Source organism: Micromesistius poutassou (assembly GCF_964030765.1).
Source record: "Micromesistius poutassou genome assembly, chromosome: 15".
NCBI classification, from domain to species: Eukaryota; Metazoa; Chordata; class Actinopteri; order Gadiformes; family Gadidae; genus Micromesistius; species Micromesistius poutassou.
Genome location: NC_140285.1, coordinates 6,827,051 through 6,847,478, shown reverse-complemented (window position 1 = coordinate 6,847,478; position 20,428 = coordinate 6,827,051). Strand labels below are relative to the sequence as shown.

At 44.4% G+C, this 20,428-nt stretch overlaps 2 protein-coding genes across 3 annotated transcripts in view; both read left to right on the top strand.

Moving 5' to 3' along the window:
- Window positions 1-346: 346 nt before the first annotated feature.
- atf7a (activating transcription factor 7a) lies at window positions 347-15,284 on the top strand (the record flags this gene model as incomplete). 2 transcript variants are annotated; one of them, XM_084479189.1, is made up of 12 exons in its annotated part: window positions 347-475; window positions 5,193-5,264; window positions 7,684-7,780; window positions 8,090-8,220; window positions 8,898-9,062; window positions 9,405-9,553; window positions 9,663-9,756; window positions 9,929-10,048; window positions 10,922-11,074; window positions 11,634-11,822; window positions 12,083-12,188; window positions 12,400-15,284. In XM_084479189.1, the coding sequence occupies 12 exons, from the start codon at window positions 347-349 to the stop codon at window positions 12,666-12,668; spliced, it is 1,674 nt and encodes a 557-aa protein (XP_084335315.1). In that variant the 3' UTR covers window positions 12,669-15,284. The 2 variants fall into 2 exon arrangements, with proteins under 2 accessions (XP_084335315.1, XP_084335316.1); XM_084479190.1 differs by lacking the exon at window positions 347-475 and having other exon boundaries at window positions 5,151-5,264; window positions 12,397-15,284.
- An 820-nt stretch (window positions 15,285-16,104) lies between these two features.
- Window positions 16,105-20,428, top strand: part of dip2ba (disco-interacting protein 2 homolog Ba) — a 44,904-nt gene continuing 40,580 nt past the window's right edge. The window contains exon 1 of the mRNA XM_084479283.1: window positions 16,105-16,306. Coding sequence (XP_084335409.1) covers window positions 16,210-16,306 — 97 coding nt within the window. The 5' untranslated portion in view covers window positions 16,105-16,209. The remainder of the gene's footprint in view (window positions 16,307-20,428) is intronic.

Sequence of the window (20,428 nt, the reverse complement as noted above, 5' to 3'; positions counted from 1 at the left end):
GCGCAAATGAAAACAAATATGACAATGCAAAAATCGACATGCATAAATATGACACTTAAATTTGTTCTGTTTGTATGATGAACTAGATATTAGATAACAAAATATTAAATTGAATTGTGTTAAAATCTATGCTTAAAACTCAACAGACAATCTTGAACAACCTAAAAACATACAACATAACGTGATTCATCAATGTTGGAAGAAAAACGGTAAGACTAAGTTAAAGACTAAGTCAAAACTAGATGCCTGCAAATCATTTTTCTCAATTATTTATGTTTAGCCATCGCCCTGACGCGCACCGTGTGTTTATGTTTGACGTTGAAGTTGACCCATACCTAACGTGCCAATGTCTGAAATGTCATGTCTCGCCATGTTGTCCATGCTAAACGTGACGTGGGCCTCGCGATGTTTCAGAGAGGAGGGGAGTGTCAAATTCCAGGAGAGAGGAGAGGGAGTCGGAGATAGGGGCGCAAAGGTGAGTTTGTAAACAATTGATTACCATTTCAAATTACTACACAATGTTTAATTCAGTTTGAAGTATTACAAAGTGCGACCAAGCGCTCAAATCTGTCCTATTGTCTGTTTTTAAATCGTTTTTTTTCAATTAGTTGTCAAAACTGTTGTGGTAGATACAACGTCTCGCTTGTACTCTCGCTCGCCGTTAAGTGTCAGACTGCTAACTAACTGCTAGCTTTTGCTATTTCTACTCAATAAGTTGGTACTCGAGTGTTATATCAAATCCAAAAAGTAACCGCATGGGTGATCAAAGTAACGTGTTGATGTTTTGTTGACATTGCTCTTATTCCGAGTCCCCGACGACGCTGTAAATTCGCATGAGCACTAGTACAATCTGTGATGTTCCCCCAAAGCGGCCTGCATGTAGTTAACGTTAGCTGGTTCAGCTAACTCCTTTCAATAACGTTAGAGGGAAAAGTTGCTTCTCTTTTACCAATGACATTCAACTTGTTGCGGTTATTGACATGGTCTAACTTTATGCTTAACTTATTGGTTTTCGTTAGATTTGGCTATAACCAATTAGTGAAAAGAATAGGCGGTCTTGTACGGGAAAAGGCAGGGCTAAGTTCGTGCTCGTGCACAGCCAGAGGGTAATGGAGGCTAGACTCAACTTTACACGACGGCTAAAGGTGTCTAACGTTGTAATAGGCAACGTTTGACCTGTTACATGATTATTACACTAACTGGATGGTTGTTTACCTGTAGATCTCAGCCAAAACGATGCCAAATGGTTAATTTGCGGTCTGCAGGATACCCCTCACTAAAATATTTGTTAGTCTCAAGTAATGAGGATTTTGTTTTTGCAATTGAGCTCATGAACACCACCCGCCTCTGTGCCTGTCAACACCTTGATTATAAATGTAGGTCATGTTTGAGACCAAAATATATAATTCCACCACACGCACAAGTGTTGAACTGGGGCAAACAATAATAATATAAATGTTAGAGATGGATAAAAAAAATCGACATTATTACTCTAAATTATTAAGAGCAGGTCAATCTCAATGGACCTCAAATATCACTAAAGATGCAATAGTACTGTTAGTACTGTACTCTTGCTCTGCTGTTGTTTAAATCAATTTGAAAGTGACTGTAAATGTTTAACATTGTTGGGCTGCTACCAAATGTGCAATTCTTCTTCAAAATGACTACGAGTGAATTGGCTGAGAGTTTCCATTCCATCCTATACATTTGCATAGGGTCATGCATGTATTTTGGCTCCATATGGGTTTAATGTTTATTCACTGGTGAACACATCTCGGCTTCTATTTACTTATAAGGACAAATAATGCACATTAACTATTGCTCATAGCAAGCTGCAGCCTAGCTCTTGTCTCCCAGTGTATACAGCTTCTATTTACTACAGCTTCACCTGTGATATACCCAATACCCTTGATCCAATGTTAAACCAATCACACTCTCTGTCTTTTGCCTTCTCTCTCCCCTCTCTCTGCCCTCTTTTCTGTGGGGGTCTCCCCTACCCTCCGGCAATTCAAGCCTCAGATTCCAGAGTCGCGGCTGCAGTGTGAGCTATTAATACAGTTTGTTTAGTCAGTTTCCTAGCAGTCTCCATCAAACACTGAATGGCTGTGGCTGATTATAGCCGGGCCTCGTTCCCCTACACCTGCTGAGTAGGAGAAATCCAAGTTAACAGCAGGACGGTGGGCTCAATGGTGGTAATGGAGATAGAATTGGGGCCTTTTGGAATCTGTGTCACCTTGGATGAATGGAGGCATAAATAGGTGTAGGGGGGAATCCGTGGCTCCATCATCATCAATCAATCATGTGAATCATGTCAAAAGGGCATCACAATGATTTATGGACCAGAGTGTATTCTTGAGGTTGGTCAAGGCTGAATTTTGCTAGTGGGCACTCATCCTCAACCATTTACCAAAATCTTTGGGGTTTGGTGTATTTAGTTAGCTCGTTAGGCTCAATGCCATTCACCATGGCACTTATTGTTAGCAGTAGTACCTACTCTATTTCTCTCTCCATCTGTTACTACTGTGAACTAGCCAACAACATAATAATAAAGTAGTTAAATTTGAAATTTAGTTTGTTTACTTACATGATATTTTTTGATACTATGTAAAGAAGGGGATAGTAGGAGATGGACACATTGAAACATCTTATTGCTTATTATTACAAAATTGATTTAAGGTGGTCTGGTTCTTGCCAGAACTGTCTTCCACCCCCAAAATTGTCATCCTACATGTCATGTCGGCGTGAGCCAGGCCATGTGGACCTCTTCCATGTCTAGGCCTGCAGCGAAATGTAAACTTCCCCCGGCCAATCAATGCCAGATGGTTCTGTTTCCATATGTTGTCCACACCCTTGGTATAATGAGGTGGCTGCAGTATCTCGTTTGCAGATGCATTTCTGCCCAAGTTGACTCAGTGGATTGGAAGCAATTTGCGAGAGCCCTCGCACTGGCCTGCTGCCTTCCTCTCCAGAACCTGGGAGGTCTGCAAGAAATCAAACGGCACAACGGCATCAGCCCTTTAATCATTGGGCCGAGGGATCGGGGCTTTTACAGCCAAACAACATGCAGTCCCCTTCTTCCCATGAAGGAATGTATGCTGAGAGAGAGACAATTGATAAAACATATAACAAGCATAAATGCAAGCAAGGCCATACAGCTGAAGTGCATGAGACCAAGAATCATGTGTTGGCACAGTACAGCGGTCTTCCTCAGCAGTACTGATGGAACGAGGAAAATAGCCTGACTTCAACCCTGGGAAAACATTCATAAAGCTATAACCGTGCCAACAACATGAATAATCTGTCCCACTCAAACATATTGGTGCCACTTGTGTGCTGAAATCAATGCAATGGTTAGGCTATTTGAAGTAAAGGGGTTTCTCAATGGCTTGGCTTTTGAGAAGCCTTTGCACAGATTGTTCACTTATCGCCCTTGTTAATTTATGTGACTTTGTCAACATTGGCAGAGTTTGCATTGTTAATAGATTACCATAATATGTCAATGGTATTTGTTTATTTTAATGTCTGTTTGCGAACACAGTAAGCACAGTAAGCACAATCATTGGCGTACATCTTGTGTTATATCAGTGGTGGAATGGGTTATTGTGTAATACCTGGACTCCACTTTGAGCCAGTTGGGTGTGCTAAAACATTAATTCTCCGAAACCTTCCATGCTTTCCAACATTCCCATATTTAAAAGTTGTCTTTGTAAAATTCCTGACTCGTGGTCCAGAGTGCAAGTTCATTTATGTTGGATAGTATTGAGTTGTTTGTGTGTGTGTGTGTGTTGTTTCTGTGCAACAATTTTGCTCTTTCATGGAGACAGCAAGAGGCTGCAGGGGCTGCTCGGCCCTAGTTGGTGCCAGGTCAGTGTCGGTCGCAAGTAGAGGCGTATTCAAACAATGCCGTGTGCATATTTAACTCTGGTCAATAGCGTGTACTCCGGGAAAAGGGCAAAATATTTGGTTTGTCACCCGATGGAAAGCTTGGATTTTAAAACAACAAATCAAGTTGCCATGCTAACTTTTCCACCCTGTTCTTGGCTTGTGAACCCCAACTTTGTTTCATTACATTTTATACCACAAAGCAAGGGCATGCTCCCCCGTTCTTCTGTGTAGTAATTTGACATCCTACAATTAAAAGGTTGGTATTTTGGTATACTTTTGATTCAATCATTTGTTTTAAGCCATGTTGTGACCATGTTGTGGCCATGTTGTGACCATTATTGTATTGAGTTTACCAACTCAATACAATAAAGAGTTCTGTCATTGAGAACACACATTGACAATACATTGAGAATACACATTGACATGCACAGATGTTTAATATTCCATGGTGTTGGGCAATAGTTTCAGAGAGGGGCTATCTTTCCAGTATGTCCACCTGGGTTTCATGGTGGAATTTCCCACAAAGTGAAGTTCCCCATTTTTTATGCTAGTGCCAGCAATGGTAATAAATGTTCTCCATGAACAGTGTTTAAGAAGGTCTAATAACATCTAAATGTGTCTATTGACCTTCCAACGCCACATGGGTCCATGTTCCTAGGCAGACAACCTGGCACATGCTTCCATACATGAAAGTAAACACGCAAGATCCTCTGTGTTGCGCACACTCTACGTGGACCAATGTGATGGTAACCCAGGGAAGAGATATACGGAGCTAGGGTTCACTGGTAGTCTACCAAAGAAAATATGTGCTGTAGAATTGCATTAGGTTTGCAAAAAGTCGGTGGAGGAGAGAGGAGCCTATTTACCTTGAGATGGCTAAGGGGGGGAAACTTACCTAACTGCCTTCGTACAGAGAAGGTAGGAGCTGTTTGAGAGGGGGTGGTGAAGACTGACGGAGAGAGCGAGCGAGCGAGCGGGCGGGAGTGGGAGGGAGGTAGAGGGAGATGACTGTAATCCGTAGCCGTTGCCCTCTCTGTAAACTGTCCTCATTGGCCAAGCAGAAGCCCCCTGCGTGAATGGAAGTGTCACCAGGGAAACTTTGTCTTGCTACCTCTGTGTGTGTGTGAGTGTGTGTGTTTTCCCTCTTGAAAGGGATATTTTTAAACGCCTTTCTGCTTCCTGCTCCCGACTACCGACAACAAACCACAGCATCCCTGCTTTGTTGTTTGCTGGATGCGCGACTCACAAATCAAGAAAACGAGAGAAGAAAAGCCACAACAATGTTTTCCTCTTCTCTTTTCCCACAGTTACATTGCAAGCTCTTTGCAAATATGGGGGATGACCGACCTTTTGTGTGCGCTGCCCCTGGCTGTGGACAGGTAAGCTCTCTCTCCCTCTCTTTCTTTCCTTGCCTTAGGTTCAGCTGTTGAGGTGAGGGGGAGGGAGTGTTGTATTGTCTGTGTACTGCTTAGCTTGGGGAAGTTAGCTGGAATTGATATTGATTCCATTTCAAATGTTTACTGTCCATTTAAATAAATGTATTGGAACAGCTTTGTTGTTCGGTTCATCATATTATGTTTCGAGTTGCCAACTGTTCAAGACGCTTCCTACAGAGCTAGCCGGCATTCACTTTGAGCTTCCCTCTGACGGCATTCTGTCTTGTCTGTTACCCTCCGTCTTGTGAAACAAACAGTGTCTCAATTTAACGGTGACTCACCAGCGTTTGAAATGAGTAATGGGTGAATATTATTGTTTCAACCTGCCACCATAGACATCTGCTCCCTGCAGACACAGGTCTGGGCCCTGGGTATGAATCAGCCCTGTGCCAGCCATGTCTCCACATGGCGGTACCTTGGTATCAAGTGGACTGTCTATTTGTCACAAAGACTCTCAACCACTGAATGCCCAGGTGGGAATGCCCCCACCTGAGTAATGTGAAGTTGGCTTTCTCAAACGGTTTGCTGGTTGGTTTTTAGCCTGTGTGTGAGGGATGCAATAGATCTGATACCGGTATGGGAGGTTTGGCCCCTCTCCCTGGGTTGTTCTGCTACATGAGCCAGATGACACAGCTCAGACAGTATCGCCATATTAGACGGTATACTCTAACATGATACATGGATCTAAGATAACCACTTTATTGTGACGTATTGAACGGTTATGGTTGCATTACTTTGAAGTGTGTTTTAGCATTTGTTGTTTATAAGCGGTCTCAGCCTGCCCTCCAGTGATATTGGTGTGACCCTAGGCAGTAAGGCAATGCAACACGCAAACTAGTGCAGTAAATAATTTATTTGCTTGTTTCCTTTTCCCCTCAAAACTTTATGGACACCCAGGGACTCCACTGTCATGTAAACATGTAAACAATCATTGCTTTTTTCATCTGTTTATCATTCATTATTTCGCAGTTTGACGGATGTGTAGACAATGGGTTCCTATTGGACGTCGGAGTCTTGTCAATGTTGGTTTAACGGGGCATGCTTTTCTCACCCTCAAGTTTGAAGTGTCTTGGTTATTTAAGTGCGAATTGGCTGATGGGTAAACACACCTGGGCTTGTGTGTGTTGGGTCTGGATGTCTAGGTGTGCCTTTGGTATACTATAACTGGGCATAGTAATGCAGTTTCATGGTCATAACCAAGTGTTATATTGTGATGATTATCATATTGGATGAAGTAAAGATGAGTATAATTATTATCCTTGGAAGAGTTATGAGTTTTATCTAAAAACGTATATCTACATGTGATAATATTAATATATTATACATTGCTAGCTATAGATGATGTTGTGATTTATTATCACTTTGTTCACTTAGTACAAGTCAAATAAAAACCTAGAGCTTTGTTAGGGACGTGGATAAGACCTGGAGGCACAGGACTTACAGAACGTCTTGGGAACGTCTTGGGCTGGGAATATTTCCTTCCACCGTGTTGACAACCTCACTAGGAACCCTGTTCTCCGCCAGCCTTTATTTATTTACAGTTTGGGCAGTGGAAATGGTATCTGGCAGTATGCGCTGCAGAGAGATTAGCTGGAGATAGTTTCCTATTTTCCCCGACGGGCTCGGCTGTAAGAGACGAGCGAGACCTGTGGTTGTATCGGTGGTGATGCCGCTCGCCGTGGCTAAAAATAAGGCGTCCCCCCCCCCCCCCCCCCCCCATCCTCCCGACACTTGACTGTTTTCCACTTCACTCTCGCAACCGACTGAACTCACTACGCCAATGCGAGGCCAGGAATAGGCTGTAAGGCCATGAGGAACAGGCTGGTGTCACCGCCACAGCCCATTTTCCTAAGTCAACTCCTTTGAGTGTGTGGGACCTCATCCATGCCAGTGTTGTACCACCATTTTGTCAATTTGAACTGCTTAACGAGTCCAACGACTTCCTTTGTGGTAAAAATAAAGACTATTCATATTCCCTGGAAACTATTTGAGTGCATAGTGCCATTTCCCAGGTTTATTTTGTCTTCCTGGCTTGGTGTAGCATGCAGCCAAGATATTTGAGGCCGTGTCCCGGGGCTATAGGAGACACTGATACCGCGCGTCTGAGGCGCAGGCTACTATTCAACACGGATATTCCTCTTTGTGGGCCAACGCACAATGGTTCAGTATACATCTGTTGGGACACATCTCAGAGAGAACGTCTCCCTCCCTCTCTCTCTCTGATTATCGGACATTTGATATTTATGGGTTTAGGTACTATGACTCTTCAGTTGGCTGTAGCCAACCTTGTGAAGACTAATTCATGTATTGTTCCCTTCTCGTCCTTTCTTCCCCCCCATTTCTCCCTTGATGCTTACTGCAGGGCTTTACTAACGAGGACCACTTGGCGGTACACAAACACAAGCATGAGATGACGCTAAAGTTTGGACCAGCCAGAACGGACTCGGTCATTATTGCAGGTAAGGAGTTGAATGCAAAAGGCTCAATTATACACGCGTCTCTGTGGCCCTGCTCCGGGGTAGTAAAATCTATTTAAAGCATAACAACAAGTAACAAAATATTCAAATTTAGCTTTCCCATAAATAAAACCAACAAAGCCAGCAATCGCCTGTGTTTTACAGTGTCCCTGTTATCCAAACCAGATGAATCTGGAGCGTTCTATATTTAGCGGCGTCAGAACGGCAGAGTGTGATCCGAGTGCAAAGGCGCTTCATTGAATAGTCATTTGTTCTTGTCGTTTCCTCCCATCCACTCCTCTCCTCCACCAGACCAGACTCCTACGCCCACCCGCTTCCTCAAGAACTGCGAGGAGGTGGGCCTGTTCAATGAGCTGGCCAGCTCCTTCGAACACGAGTTCCGCAAAGCGCAGGAGGATGACGACAAGAGGTCCAAGAACCCTGTAAGAGCCGGAGGCCGGGTCCATGTCTGTGTTCAATGTCAGGAAGCAGAAATCACACCTTTTCACCGCTGATGCAGACGTCTAACATTTATTATGCCAGATACTGAATACTGATCTACTCTTACAGAACAGCTCAGATCCTTAAATGTATGTTTCCAACTCTAATATGGATGCAAAATGTAAGGTTGGTTGTGGAGTATGAAGTTTTTTTATTGGCATAATTGAAACCATAGTGAAAAAGTCCTGCACGTCTGCATGCCCCATGTGTGGTTTGCATAGAGAGAAATTAGTTTTAACCCCTTGTGTGAAACCATCGCCATCTATAGTGCAGTGAACTCATCGGCCCATTCATAAGTCACTTCTAGAGCTGACAAGAATATCACTGAAAACGATGCTTTCGGGGAAATACGCTTTTTAACTTGCCATCTCTTTCAACAGCTGCTCAATGAACACGCTCTTGGAACAAATGTCTAGAATCGCGTTCCAATTGGGCTTGTGTTCTATGCCTATGGATGCGGTTCTAATGTGATGCGTCATAAGTGCTTTGCCCCTTATGACCCAAGAGAGAGGCTATCTTAAGTTACAAAGTCCCTGAGTCCCCTAGGTCCGGGGCCGGGGTAGGGATGCAGGGATCTTAATACCGCCCTTGCTTTATTTCACCCCCTCCTCCTCCTCAGCTCCCGGCAGCCAGCCACGCCGGCGCTCAGGGTCTGCAGACGCCGTCGGACGTTAAGGTGAAGGAGGAAGATCCTGTGGAGGTGGACTCCTCCCCACCGTGCAGTCCCGGCTCCATCTCCAGCGATTCAGATGGAGGTTATGGGGATCCCCCATCCATGAAAAGGGTAGGAGGGCGAAGCTGCAATGGAACGGTTGGGACAGTCGTGTTAGCGATAGTCACGCAGGCTTCCTGCATGTCCCAGTCTCCCTGGTGCTCTCCAGGGGGCCATACGTGCATGGATGACACTGGGTGAAAAGAAAAATCTAAAATTTTAAAACCTGAAATGCATTGTCTGTTGGTGCGTTCATCATTAAATTGAGGCTTAATGTTTTATTATACTTAGCTTTAAACCCCCAATCTACATCGTACTCCCCCTAGATTCATATAATTTCTGATCAGTATACAGTTATCACTCAGGTGGCGTTAATGTTTTGACCTAACTGTCGACACCGGTTCTCTCCACAAGGACACCCCGCCTCGGAGCTCCGCCCCGACCCCAACCATCGTTCGGCCAGGGTCCCTCCCGCTCCACCTTGGGTTCGACGCCCTTCAGCCAACCATGCCCTCCCCCACCTCCGTCATCACCCAGACACCACCCTCCAATCGCACCCTGGGGTGAGCTTATCAACCAAATGGTCCCCTGATGTTCCTCCTCTCCTGGATTGAATGAAGCCTTTTCTGCAGTTCAACACTATAACATCACTTCTGCTCTATGTGTATACAGCTCTCCCACCAGCCACTACCCCATGATGATGCTCCCCAATGGGCATGCAGTGCCTGTGCTCCCAGGACCAGTGCAGATGCCCTCTGTCATCAACGTAAGCCTAAACAATCATGCTAAATCTATAGTATGCAGTCCTGGTGAATCCTTACTGAACCATGAATACACAGCCCAATAGGTTCTACATGCATATTTCAGCCATCAGAACAAGTTCCTGATTTGCGTCAGCTGGAGAGCGCTTATGCATATTATTTTGTGTGACTCCTTAGCTGGCCCGGCCCGTTTGCATGGTGCCCAACATTCCTGGGATCCCTGGACCTCCCATGGGAGGCAGCAGCAGTGGCTCCAGCTCCCCCTCTGGCTACAGCATCCACTCCGAGGCAAAGATGGTCAGCACACGTCCAGACACTCTCCTCCTGGCTCTGTCTATTTCTGTCTCCCTCTTTATTTGTCTCTCGCTCTCTCTTGCCCCCCCCCCCCCTCCTCCTCCTGCTCTGCTCCTCCTTCTCCTCCTCCTCTCTCGATCTCTTGTGTTCTGTCTGTGTACTGGTTTACCCCCCCGGCCATCCTGTGGTCTAGCTTTCATCATCATATGACTGCGTTTATTCTTTAAATGGTGTTTTTTTAACCCACACACTGTAGCCACACTTCAAATATGTAACATTGTAACTAGTTGTGGTGCTTGATGAAAATGAGGAAGCACGGGGGGTAGTTAAGTTGTCATGTTAATGTTTATTATGGGATTTATTTTATTGGAACAAAGCAAGAATCATAAGATTAATCTGTCACTGTTGATATTAAATTTTGCCCATTGGCTGCTAGTAGAACGGTCTAAATCTGATTTGATGGCCCATTAGAATTACTTCTTTAGCTACCTCTGCAATATACTAAATTGAGGAAATTTCGTCAGAAAACCAAAATTTCAGCAAATGTTAGTGGCAGAAAAAACGGCGTGGCCAGAATTTGCATTAACGTATTGAGAAATAATTTGCTTAATGTAACCGACATACAGTGTCAGCATATTTTTTATGCTTCCTCTTAATCTTCCTGCTTCATTAGATTCAACATATGATGAACACATAATTTTCCCTCAAAATGTTAAATAATTGTTGTACTAATAATCCCATAAGAGTGTTATGTGCTCACTATGATTGTGTTATGAAGTTAAAAACAACATAACCTAAGATTTCTATGTAGATGTTTGTCAAAGGAACGCTTGAGTCATGTGGTTTCACTTCCCTCTCCTGCTCCTCTTCCTGCAGCGTCTGAAGGCGGCGCTGTCACAGCAGAGCCCATCCGGCCTGGGCATGGGAGGCATGATGGGGATGGGATGCAGTCCCATGGTGCCCCAGAGGGCCGAGCAGAGCCAGCTGTTAGTGCAGCACCCAGACGCCCCGTCCCCCGCACAGCCACAGGTACACAGCAGGCACCCAATGACAGAGAGACACTGGGCTCAAGTTTTCACTCGTCCTCAAGTGTGTGTGTGTGTGTGCGTGTGTGTGTGTGTGTGTGTGTGTGTTAAACTCTCGTAAACCTTTCATTACTCCTGACTGTACTCTGGTTCAGACCGTGTGACTCAAGGCCCGCCCAACCCCTCCCCCATGTTGGTTTCATTTTTGCAGCTCCCCACCTTCCTCCCCCTCTTATGGGTGTCATTTGTCTGGTTCGTACCCCTCTTATGGGTGTCACTTGTCCGCCTCACCCCCCTTCCTCCTACTTTAGTGGGTGCCCCTTGCCAGCCTCACCCTCCTTCCTGCCCTTTTAGTGGGTGCCTCTTGTCCGGCTCCCCCACCCTCCTCCACCTCTTATGGGTGTCATCCATCCACCGCTCCGCCCTCCTCCACCTCTCATGGGTGTCATCCGTCCACCTCTCCACCCTCCTCCCCTCCACCTCTCATGGGGGTCATCCGTCCACCTCTCCGCCCTCCTCCACCTCTCATGGGTGTCATCCTGACCGTGTTCCCCTCCCACCAGTTCTCCCCGGCCCAGCCCACAGGCGGGCGGCGGCGACGCACGGCCGAGGACGACCCGGACGAGCGGAGGCAGCGCTTCCTGGAGAGGAACCGGGCGGCAGCCTCGCGCTGCCGGCAGAAGCGCAAGGTGTGGGTCTGCTCCCTGGAGAAGAAGGCCGAGGAGCTGAACTCCATGAACGTCTCGCTGTCGGTGAGTGGGCCTGGGAAACGTACTCCTTTTGATAGCCAATTCCGATTCCTGGCCTTGAGGAGTAGGTTCGAGGTTGAGGCCTCTTGCTCGAGGATGCCTAGGTAGATTGCAGTATTAGGAATCAAGCCCAGGACTTGAATGCTGGGAGTAGAACAACCTGGAACTGGGTTTTATTTACAGCTTTAGCTGTGTGGCTCAAGCAAGTCCTACAACACATTTCTATGCAATACTTGACGTGTTTGCTTTACTGTCCCTGTCAGAATGAGGTGTCACTGTTGCGAAACGAGGTGGCTCATCTGAAGCAGCTGCTGCTGGCTCATAAGGACTGTCCTGTCACCAACATGCAGAAGAAGACGGCCTACCTAGGTGGGCTCCCTCTCCTACTCCCTTCCTCCTACAGCTACTCTACTCAGATGAATGTGCTTGTGGTTGCTCGCTCTGTTTCCACCTGTTGCATGCTTCAAAATAGCCACCCTTTTCTCCTTGTTTCTTTAGTTGTGCAGAAATGAATGAATGTCCGAGACTGACTGACTGACTGACTGACTGTATATTCAACTGTCCCCCCATGTGGCAGCAGAGGGGAGTATGAAGGAGTCCAGCGAGCCTACTGGCTCCCCGGCTCCAGTGATCCAGCACAGCTCCCTGGCCCCCAGCCCCTCGGCAGGGCCCAACGGCCTGAGCTCGCGGGCGGCAGCGGAGGCCATGGCCATGTCTGTGCTGGCGGGCATGGGCCAGCAACGTCACCAACACCACCACCACCACAACAACCACCACCACCACCAGAGGGCTGAAAGCGGAGCCTCCCACGTCATCATGGCTGTACAATCCCACTCTAGTGCCAGATGATGAGCCAGGTCACCGCCACCCGGGCATGGCTCACACTTCACCACCAGGGGGCAGCAGAGTAGAAGCAAGGAAAAAGAAACCTGGCTGACCCCAAAGAGTCCAAACACCTGAACTACTGCCTGTCTCCTTTGCCTCCGCTTCCTTCTTTTTTACCCCTCCAGTGGAGCCATGTTGCTGAAGCCTGGAGCTCAGCAGCAAGCCTTCTGGGAATAGACTGAGACTATTGAGAGAGCTTCCTGTTCACTCTGCCATAAACTACAGGGGCTGGACTCCAACCTTGCTCTCCCCCCTTTAAATCCCACTCTCCTCCCCTATCATCTCTATTTCCCTCTCCTCCTCAGTCAATACAACACTTCACTGGACTTCAATAGGACTGCATCACTAACGAGTTTACTGCCGTAGCAACACTCTCCCCGTGGACAAGTACTACACACCTGCGCATGTTCTGTAACACATGGGCAACACCGCAACTGTTTTAACTTTCTATGTTTGAGCGAGTAACCAAACACATCACACAGGGCTTTTATATTTACAGATGCAGCAGGGGGCTTTGTTCTCAATCAATGTTTTTATCCAAATGCACTCAACCATCAAAGATGCAATAGCCTGGATACACTAAAAAGTGTCCTGTATGGCCTGTAACCTATTGTGTCAAGATCATATCAACCTGCACCCCCCCCAAAACTTACCTCATGTAAACCCCTTTATAAGATGTATTAACTTTGTGAGTGGCTCTGTGTATATGTGTAAGTATATCAGAAGCTTACTAAAGGCTTACTAAAGGTCTGATACACTAATAGCTAGGTTGTTAGCATGTGACCTTTTCTACTTGCTTGTGTTAATGTTCTCCACATGGGCAGCTATCTTCTAAAGTTAACTCTCATATCTTCACCAGTTGGGCCACAGAACCAAAAATTACAATCAACCAAGTTAAGGTTTTTTTTATAATCGCTTGCTACAGTTTTTTGCAATAAGTCAGTATATTTTACTTATTTTTTGTCAAGCCTTAAGGGAATTCATCCGGTATGTCACTTACACACCCGCTCTATCGCTCCCTCTCTACACCAGGTTATTAATGGTATTTATTGTTTTTTAAATGTATGCCATTTCTATATTTGTGAGACTGTATGAATTGACATTTCTCTGTGTGACCTCTCACCTTACTCTTCTGTCTGCTTGGTGAGGTGTAACACAGCCCTTAACCTCTCAGTGAACAAACCAAATGTTAACTAAGCCATAGTGACTACCCATCAGATCTCCATCTCTAGAGAGCCCCCACTCCTGTCTTGTTTCCAATGCAGGAACGATTGCCTTGACTGTTGTTTTTAGGGTTCAGAGCTCACAATCTTTATCACTGCTCTTGCACTCACACTCAGAGATTCATAATTCTGCCTTAAAATCACATTGGTGCCTCTGACTACCCCATTCAAAAAGACATTTTCCTGCATGAATAACAGCCTTATGAATGAAATCAATTGTCAATTTTGGATGTTTTCTATTCTGAATGAAAATCCATTTCAGTCAGATACAGAATGCACATTTTGAACTGGGGTTAATTTGATTTAAATTACCCCTGAATGATGTGATAAATACTTGTCGATCCTCCTAGTGGAGAAATAATGCAAAGACATTTACATGGGAACGGCCCAAGCTGTCGGGACTACCATGTCGATAAAACCTCCCAAACAAGGAATTTTATGTTTTGTAATCAGTAAAGTTTCTCCACCTCACCTATTACTCCGATATCAGTGATGTATTTGCAATGTGAAACATTGCAGAAGTAGGATTTCTGTTCATGAACATAAGGACATGTCTTTATGCACTAAAAATATGCACGTTTATTGTGGAGTTTTTTTCTGTTCAAGTGGATTTTCTGGATTTCACTCTTCATACAAGGTAGAGACTTGTGCTAGCACTATATTTTGCTGGCAGTTCTTTGAAGACAATGGTTCATCTGAAATGAAAATGCAAACTATAGTTAGCTTAAGTGATTGTCATTGGCACTTTTCTTTTCCATCTTGTATGTCTTTCATTGTGTGTTATGTTAAGCACTATACATTTTGCTGTTGTATCTCTTGAACTCTATCTCATTGTACTAATGAATATAGAAACTTAATTTGTTTAACACAAGCATTTCGCTCTCCCAACTCAGTAATGTTGTTAGACCTGTCTATCAGACCTATTTTATCCCAATAGTTTATAACGTCTGAGATTATTTCTGCAATGCCTTTTGACTGTCAGTTTAAGTCAGCTATTATAAGTTATGTTTTTTTAAATTGGTCATATGCAAATTGTTAAAAGCGTTCTTGACATATTAACAAAAACTAGAATTCTTTTGAAAATAACAATTTACTGAGAACGCAACAACGTGAATGTTGCCCTGAGTGTTTTAATGTTTTTTTCACACTCCCATTTCAGAATTGTCCTTGTATTGTACTTGTACTATATGAATATATTTACTTACTTTTCCATGCATGTCCAAATGATCACTTACAGTCCTGCGGTTTTAATTAAATACACAACATCTTAATGTTTTTTTTTAACCTTTTAATCATTATGCAAATATTTTTGCTTAGTTAACCTGAAGTTGATTTTTTTGGGATGGGTCAGGATCAGGAACAAGACCTTTTGAACTACTAGAATAAATGTTTTACTGTATGTTAAATGTTTACATGTATATTTCTAGAAAGGACATATTGCCATAGATTTAGATAGACATAATATAAAGGGGGTGAACAGGACCAGGGGAGAGGAGTTAAGGAGACAAGAGTGGAACCGGAGGATTGGAGAGAAGGAAGTGAGAGTAACAAGGAGACAGAAGATGGCATGTCAACCCTATCACCAACAAGGGAGAAAAAGAGATCAGCAGAAGATTGATATACCATTTATATATTTTAATTTAATTGTACATATATTAGTAATATGTATATGATCTTCAACATAGTGTACGGTCAAGCGGTTTTCTAACTTTAAGTTTCTACCATGAACTGAACTCAAGTCATGCAGTATTAGATGTCTCTGGTATTAGTGATGTCGAAGTGCTTATCCCGAGGCAGTACAACGTCCCCGATCTCTCTGCCTTCAGTTTCTCTTCTAATTCGAGCTGAAACGGGGAGTTCACTTACAGTTTAATAAAAAAAACAGTGGGCGAACGTTTTTTAGTTATCTATATTACATTTTCTTACAAGTGCAGCTACATATTCTTTTCCCGTTCGAATTTGTTTACCAACTTCCCATGAAATAAATTCCTGGCCACGCCCCTGGCTCAGCCTGGAGCTCGTAACAGACCGAAGCTGTAATGCGTTCCTCTCAGCGCAAGAGGGCGCAAGAGCGTTTTCCCTCCGACCGCATGCAGTGTTTAACGTACAGGCAAGGTAAATGGTGTCACGTGACCGTTCTTTGCCATTGGTGAGTTTCCCCATTATGGCGGAGGGGCTAGTCGTGCAAATGGATTGTCTCGCTCATTCCTTGCTTGTTTTGCGTCTCAAGGAGTATTTTTCACAGTAGAAGGTTGAAGTTTTATTTGAGGACTGTTGTTTTTATGTTACCAGTCATGGCAGACCGTGCCATGGATTTGTCTGGTGTACCAAAAGAGGTTCGAGACCAATTGGCGGAGTTGGATTTGGAGCTATCTGAAGGTAAGGATGGGTGACGGGTGATGCTACAGCAGATTGTAAGCTAGCTGTTCATTGTAAGTGTCTAGCAACGTGAAGACATCAAGGAAGTTGTTTACCATGTCCACCTATCGTTTCGTATTATACAGAACTCCTTTTAGAAGTAAAAGCCGACGCGGACTCACAGTATTTGAGAAAACGCGGTGCCATCCGGCTCATTGTAAGCTAATACAAGATGTGGTAGCAGGCTGAGGAAATAAGCTAACACTACATGACAGGCAGTGGTACAGAATGGGGCAAAGAAAGGACTAATGGTTGCCTCGAGTTTCACCTCTCTATGTCACGCCGCCGTTCCATTACAAGTTAAAGATATGCACATTGTATCAGGTTTCTGGGTCAAATCAGTCAACTAATTGAGGTGAATGTCAAAGACGCCGCCCGGCGTGTCTCTGTCTAGCTGTCTGGGAGACGTTCTCAGCGACAATCTATTCATGTTAAGCTCACACTCTTATTTCAGTCCAGTGAATGTTATTGGTCTATTTCAAATTGATCTCAAATTGGTAAACAATGTATGCCAATTTAAGATATATAACGGTGCATACATTCACCATGGTATCATTTGTCTACAGTAGGTTAGGTCGACTTGTATTCCAAATTGAACCAAGGGGAGAGTACAGATTCCCACTGAACTGACACACTGTATTGCTCAACGGCTGTGACTCACATTTTGGGTTCTTGCTAGTGGGGAGAGATGAGCCCTGCGGCCATCCGCTTAGCCTTCCAGAGGTGGGATCTGTTATAATGACTAACATGGGCCTTGTTTCCAAGTATCGTACTCGATATACATCACTCATAGAAACTGGGGATGAGACCAGAGAGCTACATGCATCTGTAAATGCACCTGTGACTTGCCTTTTCCAAAATTGCTCGATGCATACTATATGAGGTTTTCTTTTTTTTTATAAGAGGAAATAACATTTGATAATACAATGGTTGTATACTCATACGTGCCTGTAAACACGTTTGTTTGTTTACGTTTTCTTATGCAAGCACATGAGTGTGGGGCTGACTGTCTGTTTGTTTCTGTTTACACACGTGTCAACCGCTGAAATCAAAGCCCACCCCTCCCCCAAAACAGCTGGCCACATCCCTTACTTTGCTCACTATCACGTCACTGTTAGCCCTTCCCCCTGATGGTGACACCTTGACTGCACTATTTTGTTTAAATTAACCAATTTCACCTACCCAAGTCACAATCCTCTTACTGCCTAACCTACATGGTTGCTTGACATTTGCCTACAGAATAAAGGCAGAACAACCCACTACTTCTGTTGGGTGTACCTCCCATTTGAGTTGTTATCCAAGCACACTTGACAAGTGTTTTTGTTGTATTATTTGAGGTTTGCTGTGTTCATAGCAAACCCATGCAGAAATGCCTGTTGTCGGGCTGCTTGGAGAAGAACACAGGCCCATCAAATGCTCCCTTAAAAACAACTCCGTTCTACTAGCCCCCAGTGACTTTGGGGACACAATGAGCACCATTCAGCTGGTCCGAGCCGCCGTGGCAAGGAGCTCTGCTGCCATTTAGGCCATTCAGCTGAACTGGCTCTTTGTGCACAAGCTGGGAAGAGGTATCTCCATAGGAAGGGAGGAGCTGGTCATCAGTCATACTTGTGGAGGATGATGCGTAGTGTTTATAATGTCAGTGGGAGCTCAGCCAGCAGCAGACGTCTCCCATACCACCGTCTTGTGTGATGTCATCTTTCCACCAGTGTAAGGGTAGGTAGGCACTGTCGTCTGTCTTCCTCCTGCCTTAAGGTTGACCGGACATTGCTCATCTTCTCTATTCTGTTGACTCCAGTGTATGAGAACGTATGTGTCATTACTTAAAATTTGCTATTGGATTTGTAAATATGGGTATTTTACTGTAGTATAGTATAGTATATAGTAAAGCTATAGTGTTGCTATTGTGGACGCTTGAATGATTAATTGGAATTTTGCAAAGGGTCAGCAGGGACTGAACTGGTCTTTGCCATGTCAAGGGAATCGTAATGTCTGCATTACACTTTCTTTTGCCAATGGCTTTGTATGTAGGTCAACCAGTGTATGGATGGAGCAGGAAAGGATTGTGCCCATTTGTGTCATTAGGCGAGTGGGTTCCTTTGGCCCTAAGTAGAGGTGAAAAAGTCACAGAACTAAAATGTCTCTGTTTACCGACTGGGGGCCTGCGGTCCCCAGTCTGACAAGCCCTCTGCCCCCTTGAAGAAAGCATGAAACGGAAATCGACTCTTTACCTTGCCATCTAATTTCCTCTGAGTTTCTGTGATTGTGACACCCAAGTCTGTGTGAGTGTGTATAACATTTTACAACAAGTCCTTTTCGTTTCACCGCTGGGGGTTCCTTTAAGTATTCCTGCTATAAAAGTCAGCACACACCTCTCCCCAAATCCCTCTCAGCATTTAGAAGTCTCCTTATAATGTCCGGCTTCTATTGGAAATGTGTTATGTGGGATCATGATGTGGATGTTTCACTGTGTCCTTAACCACAGTAGGTAACCGCTTTGAGGAGACGAAGACAATGCCTCCTAATCAGAGCATGGTGATGTCATAAGCCTTCTCCACCTCAGCACTGCTTATTGTCGGGGTTAGAGGCAAGCTGGCCATTCATTGTGTTGTGCTTTATGAGAGAGATTAGTTGATTAGATTTGTGACAGACGGGACACTTCCTCTTGCTCAACAGATCTGTTACAGCACAGCCACAGCTTCTCCTTGCTGGGTTGTCATCAACAGAAGCACAAAAGAGGAATAAAAAAAGATGACGCATTGTCGAAATGGAAACTGCCATTAAACTGCTGCCATGGCTCACGTCTGGTTGGCTTTTCTGAGGACTTGGCTTCCACCTTGGGCCTAGTTATACAACTTTGAGATAGAAAGTTATTCATTCTAATTACCTTTTTAAATGTTAAGTGATGCATTGTATCATATACAACATATTGAAACACCAAGTTGTACATGGTAATAAACAGTTTATGTTTGTTTATTAAACCATGCGTTATGCTAATACTTTTGTTCCAGATTGCTGTGATGCCTATGTCATACTAGGGCTGAGTTCACAAGAACCTGACCTAGTGAATTGGAATAATCAGCATTTTGTTAATAAGAAAACTATGGTTGAGTAGGTCTTGCGGACAAATCATCTTCTTTGTCGAATTCAGAGCCAAAACCACAGGCCCTAGCAGATGGGTGTGTGTGTGTGTGTGTGTGTGTGTGTGTGTGTGTGTGTGTGTGTGTGTGTGTGTGTGTGTGTGTGTGTGTGTGTGTGTGTGTGTGTGTGTGTGTGTGTGTGTGTGTGTGTGTGTGTGTGTGTGTGTGTGAGTGAGAGATATCATGAGCTTGGGTTAGGTTGAATGTGTGTGAATAGTTAATGAACACTGTGGACCCCTCATCTTCCCCTGCAGTAGGCTGAATTATTCACATGCGAGAACCAAAGTGTTGGACCATCACTTGGTTTTGTGTCCGTTGCTGGTAATATTCCTTCCTTCAAAATTGAGGTAGAGGCATACAATGCAACAAATCCCCCACTTTATGTCATTTCCAAACAAATTGCTGACACACAGCTTACACATTTGTAAGAAAAACCTGTTTTCCTCCTGATGGTGTCTTGACTCACATTGAAATGTAAGGGAACTTGCCTTGAGAGAATCATCCCTCCTAAGTTCTTCAATTTGGAAATATTAGAGTTTGTACTGTCACCAGTTCTGGAAAACTGTTCAGCAAACTGTTTTCATTCAAAACCAAAGTTGGTTAATTGATTATTAAGAAACAACCTTTCTGAAATATGTACAAATAATTTGAAAATGTTGAATTCCGGGGGGTCCTTGGAGTCTATGTAAACATGGTTGTGTAAGTGCTAGGCGTGCTCCTTTAACCCAGCACTATTTTAACATTTATGATACTCAAATACCACATGGGCTCCCAAGCCAAACCATGAGTGTGTGGAGACATGAGGCATGTTTACACTCAGGAAACCCTGCTGATCCATGATTCACCAGAGTTAGGTGTGTCCCCCACTCCGGGGCTGACACACACACTCCCAAGTGAGAGAACCTGTTTTGAAAGGCTGTATTGCCCTAATGTGTACTCAGTC